Raw genomic sequence first — 14,500 nt, 5'->3', positions numbered from 1 at the left:
TTGTTTTTTTTTTTTAGCAAAATATTCTAGCATAAACATATCACCCTTCCAACTAAAATACACTATATCAGTCCCTCTGAAATTTCAACTATAAAACTCTTCAGAAGAATTCGACTTAGACCTTTGGATAAATTAAAATTTTAGAAAATGAATTCCCGAGGATCAGAGCTTTGCTTCTAAATAAATTAAAATCAATGCTTTTTAATCAAAAGGGATCGCATAAGCCATAAACTCAAAAATTCAAGTTTGGGGCTCCATTTCATATTCGACAGCAACTGCTAGGATGCCTGTCGTTATGTGCAGCAATTTATTTTAAAATGTACTAAGTTACAATCTATTATTCGATAAGCGACAGACCAGATGCCTCAGCGCAATCAGATGAACTCACTACACGCTGCATTACTTAACCAGGAAGACAGTGAGCTCTCTCAGTGCCCGGGGCTCAGACGCTCACGGTCGCTTTGCTGGAAGAACGACGCTCAGGACGAGGGGACACGGGAGGACGCAGAGAAAGGATACAGGAATAGAAGTCATTTACTGCCGAGAAGCTGGTCATCTCCACCGCATCCGTCATGCGGAGGCTGAACACGGCTTTGCACCTGCTCTTCTGTTTATATCTGGAGGAAAAACAAAGATGATCCATCTTTTTGTCTCCTTTCCACCATAACTAAGCATTCTACCTTTAAAAAATAGAAGATGAGAAAAACGTTTTCCTATCACCCAATGATCATATTTTATAACACTCACTGAGGGAGGGAGGGAGGGGGTCGGTTACCTTAACTGTCCTTTAGAAAAACCTCATGAAAAAGTACCATTATACTTAGCCGGAAATAACTCACTCTGTCTATGGGAAGGTGGGTTTTTCTCCTAATTCTAAAATAATTATGTATACTTAAGGAGAAACCCAACTGGTTATAAATGATCTGTATTTCCACTTAAACATAAGTTCTTTATTTTCTAAAGGATAATATATGCAGCTAGTATTCATTTAATAAATGTGTGATCTTAACAACCTCTAACAATAATTTCATAAAGGAAAGGAATCTGCTAGCAATTCCAGGACATGATCTTGACCCAGGGAGATGCCCGGGGCTGGTCCAGGATGTCTAGGACTGGGGCACATGCAGGTACAGCTGGTAATGGGGCAAAGGCGTCGGGGACTCAGTGTCGAACCTCTGGGAAGGTCGAGGGTGAGGATGCAGCAGACCATCAGTCCAAACCTTGCACAGGTAGGTGAAGGCTGGGCACGGGACTGGGGCCTTGAGAGGCAGAGTCCTGCAGAGAGGTGATCTCCTGGATGGTGACGGCAAGTGCAGGACAGGCCTGAGGGCCAGAGAAGCCCCAGGAAGGGGGACTCCAAGAGCCAGTCCTGGGAGAAACAGGAACTGGGGGTCAGCCACACACAGACTCAAGTGACAAAGGGGCTGAACCACAGGGGAGGTTTGGGAATGAAGCCCACTGGTAGCATGAAGATTCATAAATTCTGTGCATTTGAGCAGGAAAACTCCTCAGAATCCTACAGCAGGGTGGCTGATGAAGCCGGAAGCACAACCATAATCTGGAGCCTTGATGGTTTGACGAAGTTAATCACCACCTCCAGCTGAGGGCGGGAGAAGGGGGCCAGGTCAGCTACCGCCCCAGCAGGAAACAAGCCTGAAGGTGGGCCCTTCTCAAGCATTTCCACGGGGAGCTGCCCAGGTGTGGATGGAGGAAAGGCTGCAGGCCGTGCATGACCATCCTCCGTTCACCAAGTAAGCGGTGCAAGGCCAGGGTGGAAGGAGCCGGACGTGAAGGACTCCTGAGACCCAGCTTTGGCTGCAGCTACCCAAACACACCTTGACTAAAAGCAAATAGTCCAGAAGCACAGTAAGCTTTTTCCAGGGACTTGTATCATCAAAAAAGTGACATTGTAAACGCCTGGCCAGCAACAAGCGGTCGCAATTCAGTTCCTAAAACAATAGCTCACCCCGAACTCAGGCCAGTGGAAAGCAGGCCAGTGAGATGGGGCAGGAACATGATGCGGCATCTCAGCCCTGTGAACAGACTACGAGAGCCCACACAGACCCCAGGGTCAGGAGAAGGATGGATACAGACAAGGGACACCATCCCAGGGAGTAAGTCCAGGGAGGGGGCGGGAGTTCTGGTTAGTCCTAACCAGCTTGATCTGATAAGTGCTATGCATCAGTGACTCCTATTTCCCATGCTTCTACCCCTAAATGACACTGTACAAGGGGCAGATAGTTGAGGAAGGGGCCCATAGCAGGTCATTTAGTCAATCCATTGCCATCATCTGATGAGGGCAGGCCCCAGGGCCACGGGGCTGAGCATCTTCCTGGGCAGGGGCGGGTGCATTCTAGGCGAGTGCATGCAGGAAGAAGGCTGTGGGTGCACCACGGGAAGACTTGCACCCTGCTGTTCACCCGCCATGGCACCAGGTTCTGCTCTGGACGGGCAGTGACCTCACGGATCAATCACGTCAGATCCAAATGGATCCTGAGAACTCAGCACCTGGTCTTCCTGGCCACACAGCTGACCCAAAAATGAGCCAGCTCCCTGGCCTAGACCTAGGGACAGCTGCGATGTGGGTTCCCACCTTCACGATGGAAATGCATAAAGTGACCCGAAAAGGTTACTAAAGTGACAACCTACCCATGGTCCCGAGACAGGGACAGGCGACTGGGATCCCACAACAGACCCTGAGCTCAGACTCCTAGAACATAAGCTCGTTCAAACCCATGTTCTCCAAAATAAGAGCAGAAACTGACATACAGGTTACTCCCCACAGTCTGACATCTAAAGACAAGAGTTGCAGTGATTCGCCCAGTTTATAAACTCTGACAGTTCTGCCCAGACACTCCTCAGACCAGTCCCAACCCCAAAGGCCAGGTATGCTCTTGGGGGATGTGGCCTGCAGGTTTTAAGAAGATCTCCCCCTTCCACTTGATGTGAGAAATATGGTCATGATGCCTGGAGCTACAGCAGCCACTTTGAAATCATGAAGTGAAAAACAGCAGGATAGAATCATGGGCACTGAGGGTAGAGGGCAGTTCCCAGTGGAATCATTAAGCCTCTGAACCTCCTCCCCTCAGATGGCTCATGGGTGGGGGGAAATCCCACTGGTGTGAACCACTGTTAGTGGGGGTTCAGTTACAGAAGGGAAGACGGCCAGCAGAACCCGATCGTGTGGGAAGTAGGGCAGCAGGGACCTGGGCACAGCCTTCCAGCAAAGGACGAACCTTCACTCTCATCAGTGTGCACTGAACACTCCTGGCTGCCGGGACGACCACAGAAGGTGAGTCTGAAAACTCCCCACCACTTCCCTTTCCAGATGTGCACCGGGAAATCCAGCAGCACTGCTGGAACAAGAAGCAGTCGGGAACAACCCAGGTGTCCATCCACGAGGGATGGGCCAAGAGGCTGTGGCGAGTTCTACCATACAAATCTCCTAACGGTTACAATGAACAAACTGAGGTCACTTTCATGAGCATGGGTAACCTCAGAAACATAACTCTGATGATTAAGAAGGGAGTGTTACATTTAAACACTCAACAAAAATTACATGACACCTGGAGATACAGCAAATATAAAACACGCCAATCTCAAGGAGAGGACCGGGGGACAGGACGGGGTGGGGGGGTCACTAATTCTCTCTGTGATGATTATTTCTTTAAAATGATTTAGAAACAAAGAAAGCAAAATGTTATTATTTTCCAAAGCTCGGTGTAGCTAAGTAGGCATTTAGTATTACATATATTTGAAACGTTTCATAATCTTAACTCTACTGTAGCAGTAATTGTCCCACATAACATGAGCTAAATGTGTTACAGCACCGAGGCCGGGGGCCAGTCTCCGGAGCCCCCGAGTTCTCTCCTGACACCACCGGCACCTCAGGGAGGGTGGCAGCTCAGGGCGGCCCTGAGTGAGGAGAAGCTGAGCCTTGGGCTCCCACCAGAACCTCGGGAGCACATGGTTCTGATGACGTGTGGACGACGTTTGTAAACGCAAACTCTTTCCTTACATACAACTCACTATGGAGAACGCAGCCTCCTCCGAGTGAAGACAGAAGGGACCCGGGAGGGAGGCCGCCCACCTTCTCAGGTCGTCCTTGCAGGTGTCCACGTGGTACTTGAGCAGCTGGAATTCAGGGCCGGACGACGACAATATGAAGGCGTCTATGTAGTAAAACTGTGCGGATTGTACGGGCCTAGGAAACATGCCTTCACCCTGTAACACAGATTGGTAATTATTACCAACAGAATCAACGTTAATAAAAAACACTTTTGCTCTGAATATGAAGTTCCTTCATCTTAACACCAAACATCTACTCATTCCAAATGTATAGACACACTTTGTCAGAACCAATTTACCACTTTCGTTTCTTCTTCCTAGTCTTAGGAGATGCTATATCATTAAAATTTTACCGTGATGAGTGTTTTAAATTCTGACCATTGAAAAACTTAAAAAAAAAAAAGAAAGAAAATTGAAACTTGGCAGTCAACATGTTAAGTAGCAAAGATTTTCTTAAAGCCAAGATCCTAAACACGTTTCAAAATGCAGTTCTGAGGTGTCTGCTCTCACATGACGCTTCACAACCCCCAACACTGTGGTGCAGGAAGAGTCACTGCATTAACAAGCCCAGAACACATTTCTCCTCCTCAACTGCGGCCACCAAATGCCTCCCCCCGCGCAGGCCGAGGTCTGACCACCTTCCCTCCCTGGTCAGCGTTCCTAGGACTCCATCTCCTTTTTACGGCAAGACTCAGAAAATAAAAGCTAACACCCTCTTTGAGAATCCTCAATCCGCCAGCTCACAATCTGATTAATCGATTAATCGAGGCTGATTGCTGTTCTAGCCTCTTCTCCCGCCTCAGCTGTAAAACGGCTGTCACCTTCCCGTCTCTCCTTTCTCATCCTGTCTCCAAATGACCAACTCTACGTCCACCAGAACAAGTCGTTTTTCTCCCCAAAAGGTACTTCCTCCCGTAATATCCTCTTGGCCGTTATTATTACCTCTGCTATAAAATCACATTGAATTCATATTTTAAATTATTCCAGTACTTTAGTTTTAGTCCTTCTGTCATTTTTTGGCCACACAAATGGAGGACATATTTAACATACATACGTGTCTGTGTGCTACACACGTGTGCACATTATGGATGTGCGTACATACACACACGCACATTTTAGACAATATCTCGCCGATCATTGTTCGTGCATTGAAGCAAACTCCTGTTTACCCCATTCCCTTGCCTCCCAGCAGGGTAAGAGATGGGACCCTGGAGGAAGTTCTGTTTGGGCAGCTGTGACTGTCCGACATCTCTAGGTCACAGGGCTGGTCATTTTGAGATCCCCGCCCGTGACCGACAGGAATCCCCCATTACCAGACACAAGGCGAGTTCCGTCCTGCGAGCCGACCACACCCTCAGCGTCCCGTCCTGGGACGTGGACAGCAGCCACCTGCCGTCGTGGCTCCAGCACACGGTGCTCACTGCCCCGTCGTGACCTGCGGGAGACAGAAGCAGGCAGGAAGGGGCCAGCACTCCACCCAGCACTAGAACTGCACTTCTCCCAGGAATAAACTGCCCAGCTGGAGGCCTTTCCGAGGTACAGTGACGCCAGCGGCAGCAAAGCCCGAGGGCGGGAATGGTGCTTCATTTAAAGGCTTCATGTGGTCTCTGAAGGAGGTGTTTCAAAAATTCACATCTTTTAAAATATGAAGTTCAAGACAAAAGTATGTTTTAAAAGAAGGAACTTATAAAATGTAGAAACATAAAATGTATAGAAATCTGTGGGCTTCATGAGATTGCATTTTAAAGAACTGTTATTCTGTTAACATTGAAGGAAAAAGTCAGGAGGGCTTACTGAACACAGTCACACGTAATCTGATTACTTGTTGTGACAGATTTGAAAGCCTTTTTCTACCATGAAAGCGGCCGTGTGGACGGTGACTTCTGAGGGTGCAACGGTGCGGCTCTGCAGGCGTCCGAATGTGTCGCCGAGCCCGGCCCTCCAACGTTAAACTACAGATCGGCTGTCACATGGACAACCAGAGTCTATTTAATGTGCTCCATGAAAGCTTCTGAAACATAATCAGTCAAGAGAGGAAGAAAAGGAGGGTCATCCCGAATCCCGGGGTCAAGGAGATCATCACTCGCTTCTCGCTTTTTATCCAAATGCCGGGAAAAAGGGCCTCAGCTGACAACCACAGTCTGTTCTCTGGGCCACTATGACCCTCTCAACGTCTTCTGTCACCACCACCCTCGGCCCTGATTCAGCAGACACCCAAAACACATCTTACGACGCGGCCCCATCTTCATGTTAGGCGATTAGAACGTCAGATTAACTTTACAGATAACGGACCTGGGTACCATTGGCTGCACCCCCTCCTTCTGGAGAAGGATGAATCGATGCTCAGGACGGGAAGGAAAGATAATTCACAACAACAGTGGTGTTTGCTGGGAGCTGGGCTGAATCACCCCAAACACACATCTGGTCAACACTCTCGCACACCCATGCCAGGGGCTCCCTGTCCCTCATCTGCCTCAGCTCTGAGCCATCCAGATGGTCAGCTGGGTCCTGAGGAAGTGGCAGGAGCACTGTGACCGGGGCCTGGGAGCGCTCTGCCGCCCTCCTCACTCCCACACCTGCCCTGACCCGCCCGGCTCTGCTCTTTCTGGTTGGGTGTCTGCATCTCTCTGGCTCCTCAGCCTGCACACACTTATTTCTGAACCTTCCTTGCCCTGGTAACCACCTAGACCGGCCATCACTCCAGGGGAGGCCCTCCTAACGTCATCCCCTAACAACACCATGGCCCGCTGCTCTGAGAAGTGGACGAGCCGGAGGAGACACAGGGCAAGCCGGCCACAGACGCCTTCTCCGAGTTTGGGAAATGAAAGCCGTAGGCCTCTGGAGGTGGTAAGAGATGGCGAGAGGGTGGGGTTGGGTGCTGGTGTGACGGGGCCCCGGGCAGAGTGAGCTGGGCTGTCAAGGGACACACGTGAAGAGAAACCTCTGGGCTGTGACAAAGCAGCATTTCCCCGAGGTCCCCGCGATGCGCTGGGAAGGGCGGAGGGAACTCGATCTGCAGCTCCACGCACCAGGTCCTGGACCACAGTGCCCGGCAGCTCAAGGATGACCACACTCTACCTCCCGGGCCCAGGCGGTTTGTGGCTGAAATCGTAGAGGGTGAGTAACCACAACGAGGAGCACGTTCTCGCCACGGCGAGATCTCATCGCCCCAAGATTGTCCTCCACGCTGGCCTCAGCATGTGAGTCACACACAGTAATTTAAAGATTAGACCACAAATGGCAATATCACCCTATCATACTTGTCAGAAAACTAACAAGGAAAAAGTGGACAAACCAGGAAAGATTTGTAAAGATTTATAAATAGTATATATCGCAGTTCTGTAACGTGACCCGAGGAAACTTAGAGCTCAAATTTCCTGAGCAGAAAGACGTCTGACATGGCTTTGCTGCCCTCTGGTGTGAATTTCTGGGAGTTTTACCAAAAGCACCAGGACCGGTCAAGTCGGGCTGCAAACACCATCGCAGCTACTCCACCAACAGACGTGGCTTCTGTCACCAGTCACGGCTCCTGCGATGTTTTCCTGCAGATTCATGTGTCTGAGGCTACAACCCCTTGCCCAGAGTCCGGGGCTGTCGGCCAAGCCAGGTCCCAGGGAAGGTCGTGGGCGGGCCTGCGGGAGCTCTGCCCACTTGGGCTATCGGACCTTCGGAAGTGGCCGTGTTACCAGCTGAGCGTGTCACCCTTTCCTTGAACATCAAATGACGAAACTCAGTCCTCCACCACCTAACCCAGATGCAAAAGGGCTGACGAGGCCACCTGTCAGGGGGACACGCACGGTGAAGCCACCACCGTTCAACTAGGCTTAATTCTTCCCAGTTAAGCTGTAATCCCGGCACAGTCGGCATGCCCGCCTCTCGCCCTTGCGTCCCTGCCACTACTAACTAGTACTCCACGGTCACCGGGCACCAGACAAGGGCCCACTAAGTGACCAGAGGAGGCAGAAGCACTCGCAGCACAGACACTATAAGGGATGCCCCTCTGCTGGTCCCATGCGTCACAGGCCGGTGAGCCTGCCCCGTGCACCAGCGCAGAGAGTCAGGGACAGGCCTCTCCGACTCCACACGAGACCCTGGGAACCCCACCTTCTCCTCCAGGCTCCAGTCTGACACACGAGGTGCCGCGACCTCGAGGCCTGTCGCAGACCCAGCGCTGTGGGGTGAGAGGGGGACCTGGGACCCCAGTTCCAGCTGATCAGCTCTCTCCTCCTCCTCTTCTCTCAGTCTCACTGTCGCACACGTCTTCCCGCCAGAACCCCACAAAGGCCTCCCACCTGCTGACTGACGTCCCTGACGGGCGAGGAACTTGAGAAAGAGTGGACAGGACACGAAACGCTGACCTGGGCCCCGAGCCCTCCCCAGGGCTAGGCTCCCGCTGGAGGGGAAGGACTGACAGCACATGGGACACAGACTGCCCCACGTGGAGAGGGAGCCCATAAGACAGGGAGGTGACGTGGCAGAGCCCAGACGGGCAAAGGGCTTCAGATCAGGAAGCAAGACGTTCTGAGCTTAACCGCATCTTTTTATAAAATTTAGTTTCTACACAATTCCGTAATCTTTAATGAAATCCTAACTAAATTTAATCTTCCGGAGTGACCGACCCCAGAACTGAGCTGTCACACCCGCGCCCTCAGGCACGTCTCTCCCGTGTCCTTGAGCATCTGCTCTGTGCCAGGCACACACTAAGGGCAGGCACGGAATTGGGGTGCCCAGCAATCCTTGTACTGGACAACAACGTTTGATGGAAAACGCTCCAAATTCTAAAGCGTAAATGTAAATGCCTTTTAGATTGAATACGACGGTGATCAGTGGTTTTCAGACCGCAACTCCCCACCCGGGTGTGCTCCAGTCCGAGTCCTCCAGGAAGGAATTCAATTCAGCCTCTAACTTTGACCACAATCAAAATATCCAGAATATACTTATTTGTCTTAGATGATGATGGGAATTAAAAACATTCATTTTTCTGCTTTCTGGAAAAGCGTTGAGAAACCAGTCTTCTTTTCAAAGTTGAATTGCCTGACTATGAACAACTCGCCACGTGGGGTGAAATGATGCACTAGAACAGGGAAGGTGGGTAATCATCGCTCTCTCCCAAAGGGAAATAGGGCGTGCTTTTGTAAAGGGTGAGTTTAAACATCCACTGTGTTTTCTTAATTCAGCAGAGGCCCTTTTCCCAACAATAAAAGACAGAGAAATGCGCATAACCAACACAGTTACCATTTATACCAATTGTCAAGCACAGAAAGACACCCGTGCGCCGCCCGCCTCGTATTCAACGTGCCTTAACAAGAGCACTCGAAGCCAAGGTTTTCAGCCTGGAGAGCCGCAGAATGTACTGGAATTACACGGGCCAGAGGCTGGTTAGGACGAGGAATAAAGATGCTGTGGGAGACGCCAGGCGAGAGGCGGCGACTTGGGCTCCCGTCAGAGGATCTCCCTCTTCCTTGCCAGGGAGCCCACCGCAGACCCTGGAGCCAGCCTGAGTCTGGGACCTGGACAAACGTGGGGAGGACGCTCTTGTCCTTGGCTGGTGTGGCCCCCACCATCGACCACTCCTCATCTCTCCAGTTCACAAAAACATGTGGACTGGTGGAAGATTTTTCATTTTTTCTTGTGTTTTTGCTGTTGTTGTTAAAATATCTACCAAGTGTGAGTTTTGAACGAAGCAGCATCAGGAACTCGATGAAGAATGGGAGTTCCTCGAGGTTTCAGGACTGGGCGTCCGTACGTCAGAATCGTGAAGCTAAAATGGTAAAACTTGTAACATGGCTGCCCCCATCTCAAATCTACCTGCTTAAAAAAATGCTTTGGGGGCTGTCCCCGTGGTCCAGTGGTTGGGTTCGCGCGCTCTGCTGCAGGCGGCCCAGTGTTTCGTTGGTTCGAATCCTGGGCGCGGACATGGCACTGCTCATCAAACCACGCTGGGGCAGCATCCCACATGCCACAGCTAGAAGGACCCACAACGAAGAATATACAACTATGTACCGGGGGACTTTGGGGAGAAAAAGGAAAAATAAAATCTTTAAAAAAAAAAAAAAATGCTTTGACTTGTTACATTCATGGAAACATCTCTACACAAACCCTACTAACTTCAAAACCTATCTCGACCTCACATCTAGGTAAGATTCGACCTCACGCTCCCCTAGAACTCTGAAAGCCTATGGCTGCTGACCGCAGGGCACCTGCCATGAAAGGGCCTGCACTCTGGCCTCACTCTGTCTGGTGTAGCCGGGCTCAGTGGAGTCCAGTTTATTAAATCTCACCCTTTCATCCCCTCAATTCAAGCCTTGGTTCTATTCTGTTCTTGTCTAGAAGGAAAAAAAACGCGGCACTTAGCAATTAATAACCAGGACCAAAACAAGACCCATCTGTAAGTTCATATTAACTAAAATTAGCACACATTTTACCTGAAAAAACAGCAGGTTTCCCGGAAAGATCGGCATCAAAGACCAGTGACAAGTGGTTGGCTAGGCCACAGGCCAGCCGCCGTCCATCATCTGCTTAAAACAAACGAGAGATTCCCCTTGTAGAATGACAAGTCATAGGAGTGCCGCCTGCGCCAGGCACAGTGTAGAATCTTTAGTTAACTTGAGGTCCGTTTCCTCGGGCAGTGAGAAAACCTGACTCAAAGAGGAAACAGCATCTATTCAACCGCCAACCACTCTCACCGAGGGTCCACCAGGGGCCCCGCCCTGTGCCAGCCCTCATGTCACGGCCCGAGCCTCCGTTTACAGAAAGGGAGCCTGAGGATCGGGAGTGGGGGCGGTGAGCCCGGGGTCGAGGGGCTTGTCAACAGGCAGCGCAGGATCTGAACCCAAAGCACCCTAACCCGGGGTGCCCACCCTGAGGCCCGGGGCGTCCCGCCTCCCATCGGCCAATGTTTGAAGCGGCATATTCGACTGAGCAGTTCCACCTGGACGTTTCCGTGACATATGGTAGAAACAAATTATAGACGTCCCCGATAATAATTATTCAGACCTGGGGATCCTACGTCTGTAATCTTATCTGTGTGATTCTCTATAAGCACATCTTAGTGAGCAAGCATATCAAACTTCAGAAACACGTCTGCTGACCATGCTATGCATCTAAGCTCCCAAAATTATCCAAAAAATTATTTGGTTAGAATTATATGAAAAATAAGGGGAATTTAGCACAGTTGCAAGTAACTATAACCTTGGGGAGCCAACGTAAGACACTGGACCTACGGCGAGAGGAACACTCGTGGAGGTGGGGGCGGGGCGCAGGCTCGCAGGCAGAGGCCTTACATCCAGCCTGGACTGAGGGCCAGGAAAACCTGGGGGTCAGAAACAGCGTTCACTTCTGATGGAAGAGCTCAAATAGTGGAGCCACGTCAAGGAGGGCTGCCTCCCAACTTCTTCCAAACTATATTTAGAAAAATGCTGATGTCCCAGAAGAGAAGTCTGGAAGAGGCGCTTCCAGGCACTTGAGAGCAGAGTGGCTCCAGGAGGTCAGTAAGAGCTCGCCTGCGGGAAAGGCTCCATCTGCGGGGGCGGGGACGGTGCTGATATGAGACACGGGTGCACTTTCCTTCAACCCATCGACGAACCAGGCGACCAGCCCCCAGGGGAAGTCGGTGACTATTTTGTAGCTTCTCTTTGCCTACAAATAACCCTCACGTGCAGCCTTCCTGCCAGACTCCCTTGAAAGCTTACTGGGGAGACGGTCTCACGCACGGAGCACAGACCTGGAGGAGGTTGCGATTCCAAATCTGGGGGCTCCTGTTCTGCAGGAGCCACCAGCACAAATGTGAATCCTGTGCACTGATTCTGCTCCCCCCTTGACAGATAGGTGAGGTCTGATTCTGAGCCAGATTCCGACAATGCCACATAACTGCACGTAACCAAGATTTTAAAATCCGTTTACAACGGAACAGCAGGCAGAAGAAGGGACTCTTAGAAACGCCGTGAAGCAGGCCTACCTGAAAACTGAAGGCAGCACACGGCTGTGGGGTCGCCGGCTACAGCGAGCTGCTTGCTGAGTCTGGTTGGCAGAGGGCTCTCTGAGGGGTACTCCTTACTGGAAGGAAGATCAGAGATGATAAAGATCAAGATACAGTTCGAAGGGAAAGGAAAAATGAAAAACAGACTGGAACTAAAGTGGGTTTTCACCTATTTGCACGCATAATTTTATTCCATCAAACTTGAATATTTATATATAAACTCTTCCATTTCAAAACCACGAAATAACTCTTTAAAATAGACATTTTCCGCATTGCCAAGAAATGCATGTGTTCTGAGTATAAAATATCAAAGATTTATCAGATTTAATATAAACGGACACGAATACTGAGATGGTTCGGGGGGAGGGCTCTCGGGCAGAGAAAACACATTTTACTCCTCAGTTTCATACTCTTTGTGGGTGGCTGTCCTAACACTAATGACTCAAATAATCCACAAATGGCTTCTATTTACCATGAAAATGATCACATTCCCAGTTTCTAAAAGAAGCCAAAGAAGGCAGGGGGTAAAAAAGGACTGATGCTCAAAATCCACAGCAGGGCAGGAGGGACCTGTGAGCAGGGCACACGGCCCATACGAAGGGCAGCCAGACCTTTAGTCAGAATCTCCCTGTTGGGGCCGGCCTGGTGGCCAAGTGGTTAAGTTCTCGGGCTCCGCTTCAGTGGCCAGAGTTTCCCCAGTTCGGATCCTGGGCGCAGACCTAGCACCACTCAACAGGCCATGCTGAGGCGGCGTCCCACATGGCACAACCAGAGGCACTCACAACTAGGATATACAACTATGTCCCGGGGGGCTTTGGGGAGGAAAAAAAAAAAGAAGATTGGCAACAGTTGTTAGCTCAGGCACCAATCCTAAAAAAAAATAAAATCATTAAAAAAAAAATCGTTGTTAATTTCAGCAACTGGTTTTCAGCCTCCAGGTGGTGCAAGGCCATGGTAGGGGTGGGGACCAGCCTGTGAGGCCGGCTCCTCGCTGCACCCCTGTGGCCTCCTCAGTCCCAGGATCCACACTATAAATGAAACAGGAAGCCACCTGTTGCAGCCTTGTTACGGGTCAGAGAAACGCAGAAACGCGCCAGGCGCCCAGCAGATGGCAGCAAAGGGAAGGTGGCTGCGATCTGAAAATGTGCTGTTCTAAAAACTGGAAGTTACTGAATGACGGATCGTATATATTTATTCCTACCACGTATACTCAGTGAAAGCTGGTAAGACTGGCCTTGCAAGACGCCTGTCAGTGAGACAACGCCGCCCTCTCAAGTCAAATCTGGAAGGTGTTCAGACCTCCTTTCTGCAGGAAACACTGGCCTGTACCCAGGACATCGTGTTGGGACCTCACCAGCTCGGCCACGTGCAGCCTCTCAGCAAAAGGCCTCCAAGGGCCAGAAACATATCAGAGACTTGCTTGGTCGAGAGAGCCAGGCTCCTTGTAGAAAAACATCACCAAAAAAATCAGAGTTCAGCATAACTCCAGGTGTTGCATTTCACTCTGGACCACAATGGGTTCCACAGTGTTGGAAGGCATCTGCCACAGCCACATGCTTAATGTCAATGACCTGCTCAGATAGGGAGCAGCAGAGAGTGGCAGGAAGAGCCACAAGAAACATCACTGGGCCTAGCCCTGTGGCCAAGGTGTTAAGGTTCTGTGCACTCCGCTTAGGAGATGTGGGTTCACAGGTTCAGATCCCAGGCACAGACCTACTCCAACCACCAGCCATGCTGTGGCTGTGTCCCACATACAAAGTAGAGGAAGATTGGCACAGATGTTAGCTCAGAGCAAATCTTCCTCAGCAACAAAAAAAAAAAAGAAAGAAAGGGAAGGAAAAGAATATAAGAAAACATCACTAACTATGGGTAAAATCAGTGTGTGGTGCATGTTTCTGCAGACCTAATAACTGTTCAAGTGCAGGTGTGATTGCATTAAGTGAGGAACACTTTAAACGCTGTGGCCCGCATCTCTGTTTGGATGATGTAACCTTCAAGTGTGGAACTGGGAAGACCCTGGAGGCCCCCCAAATGCCTTCTTGTCTAGATAAATGGGTCCAGGGAATCCGCATGGCTTGTCCACATCACACAAGGGTGTGGAGCCAGAGCCAGAAGGCCAGCCCTGGGGCTGCGGGGATGCTGGATGAAAGGGAGCGCTTCCAAATTGACGACCATTCAAGGTTCGCATTGAGCACTAGAACTGCTCAAATTTTCCATCCAATTATCACCTAAGAAGCTTATCAAGAATAATCATTAGCTATAACACTTTTTAAAACTAAATTTTAACAATTACACCAAAGTTGTTAAGGTGGTAAAAATAGCAACATGTCTGAAAAATGATTAACATGAAAGAATTAAATTTGACTAAAAGGACATTTATAGACTATATATGTATTTGTGTCTATATGCACATATATACATATGTTTCTGTATACACAATTATAAGGTCTCATA

At 50.0% G+C, this 14,500-nt stretch overlaps 1 protein-coding gene across 31 annotated transcripts in view; it reads right to left on the bottom strand.

The window, feature by feature from the left end:
• WDR27 (WD repeat domain 27) overlaps positions 1 to 14,500 on the bottom strand; it is a 167,303-nt gene that overhangs the window by 108,676 nt on the left and 44,127 nt on the right. For 20 of the 31 annotated variants that reach the window (XR_011504511.1, XR_011504531.1, XR_011504547.1 and 17 more), the window contains 5 exons: positions 12,026 to 12,123; positions 10,494 to 10,583; positions 5,382 to 5,503; positions 4,091 to 4,224; positions 520 to 617 (listed from right to left, as the gene is read on the bottom strand). Coding sequence is in view for 15 of the 31 variants with exons in the window: in XM_070513808.1 (XP_070369909.1) it covers positions 520 to 617; positions 4,091 to 4,224; positions 5,382 to 5,503; positions 10,494 to 10,583; positions 12,026 to 12,123 (542 nt within the window). In the remaining 16 variants the exon portion in view is untranslated. Of the gene's footprint in view, positions 1 to 519; positions 618 to 1,173; positions 1,370 to 4,029; positions 4,225 to 5,381; positions 5,704 to 8,522; positions 10,079 to 10,493; positions 10,584 to 12,025; positions 12,124 to 12,657; positions 12,859 to 14,500 lie in introns of those variants that run through there. The other 11 variants (XM_070514219.1, XM_070514140.1, XM_070514182.1 and 8 more) reach the window with 8 other exon arrangements.

The sequence above is a fragment of the Equus asinus genome, chromosome 1 (genome assembly GCF_041296235.1).
Source record: "Equus asinus isolate D_3611 breed Donkey chromosome 1, EquAss-T2T_v2, whole genome shotgun sequence".
Lineage (NCBI taxonomy): Eukaryota > Metazoa > Chordata > Mammalia > Perissodactyla > Equidae > Equus > Equus asinus.
The sequence above is the reverse complement of the archived record's forward strand: the minus strand, read 5'-3'. Positions and strand labels throughout refer to the sequence as shown.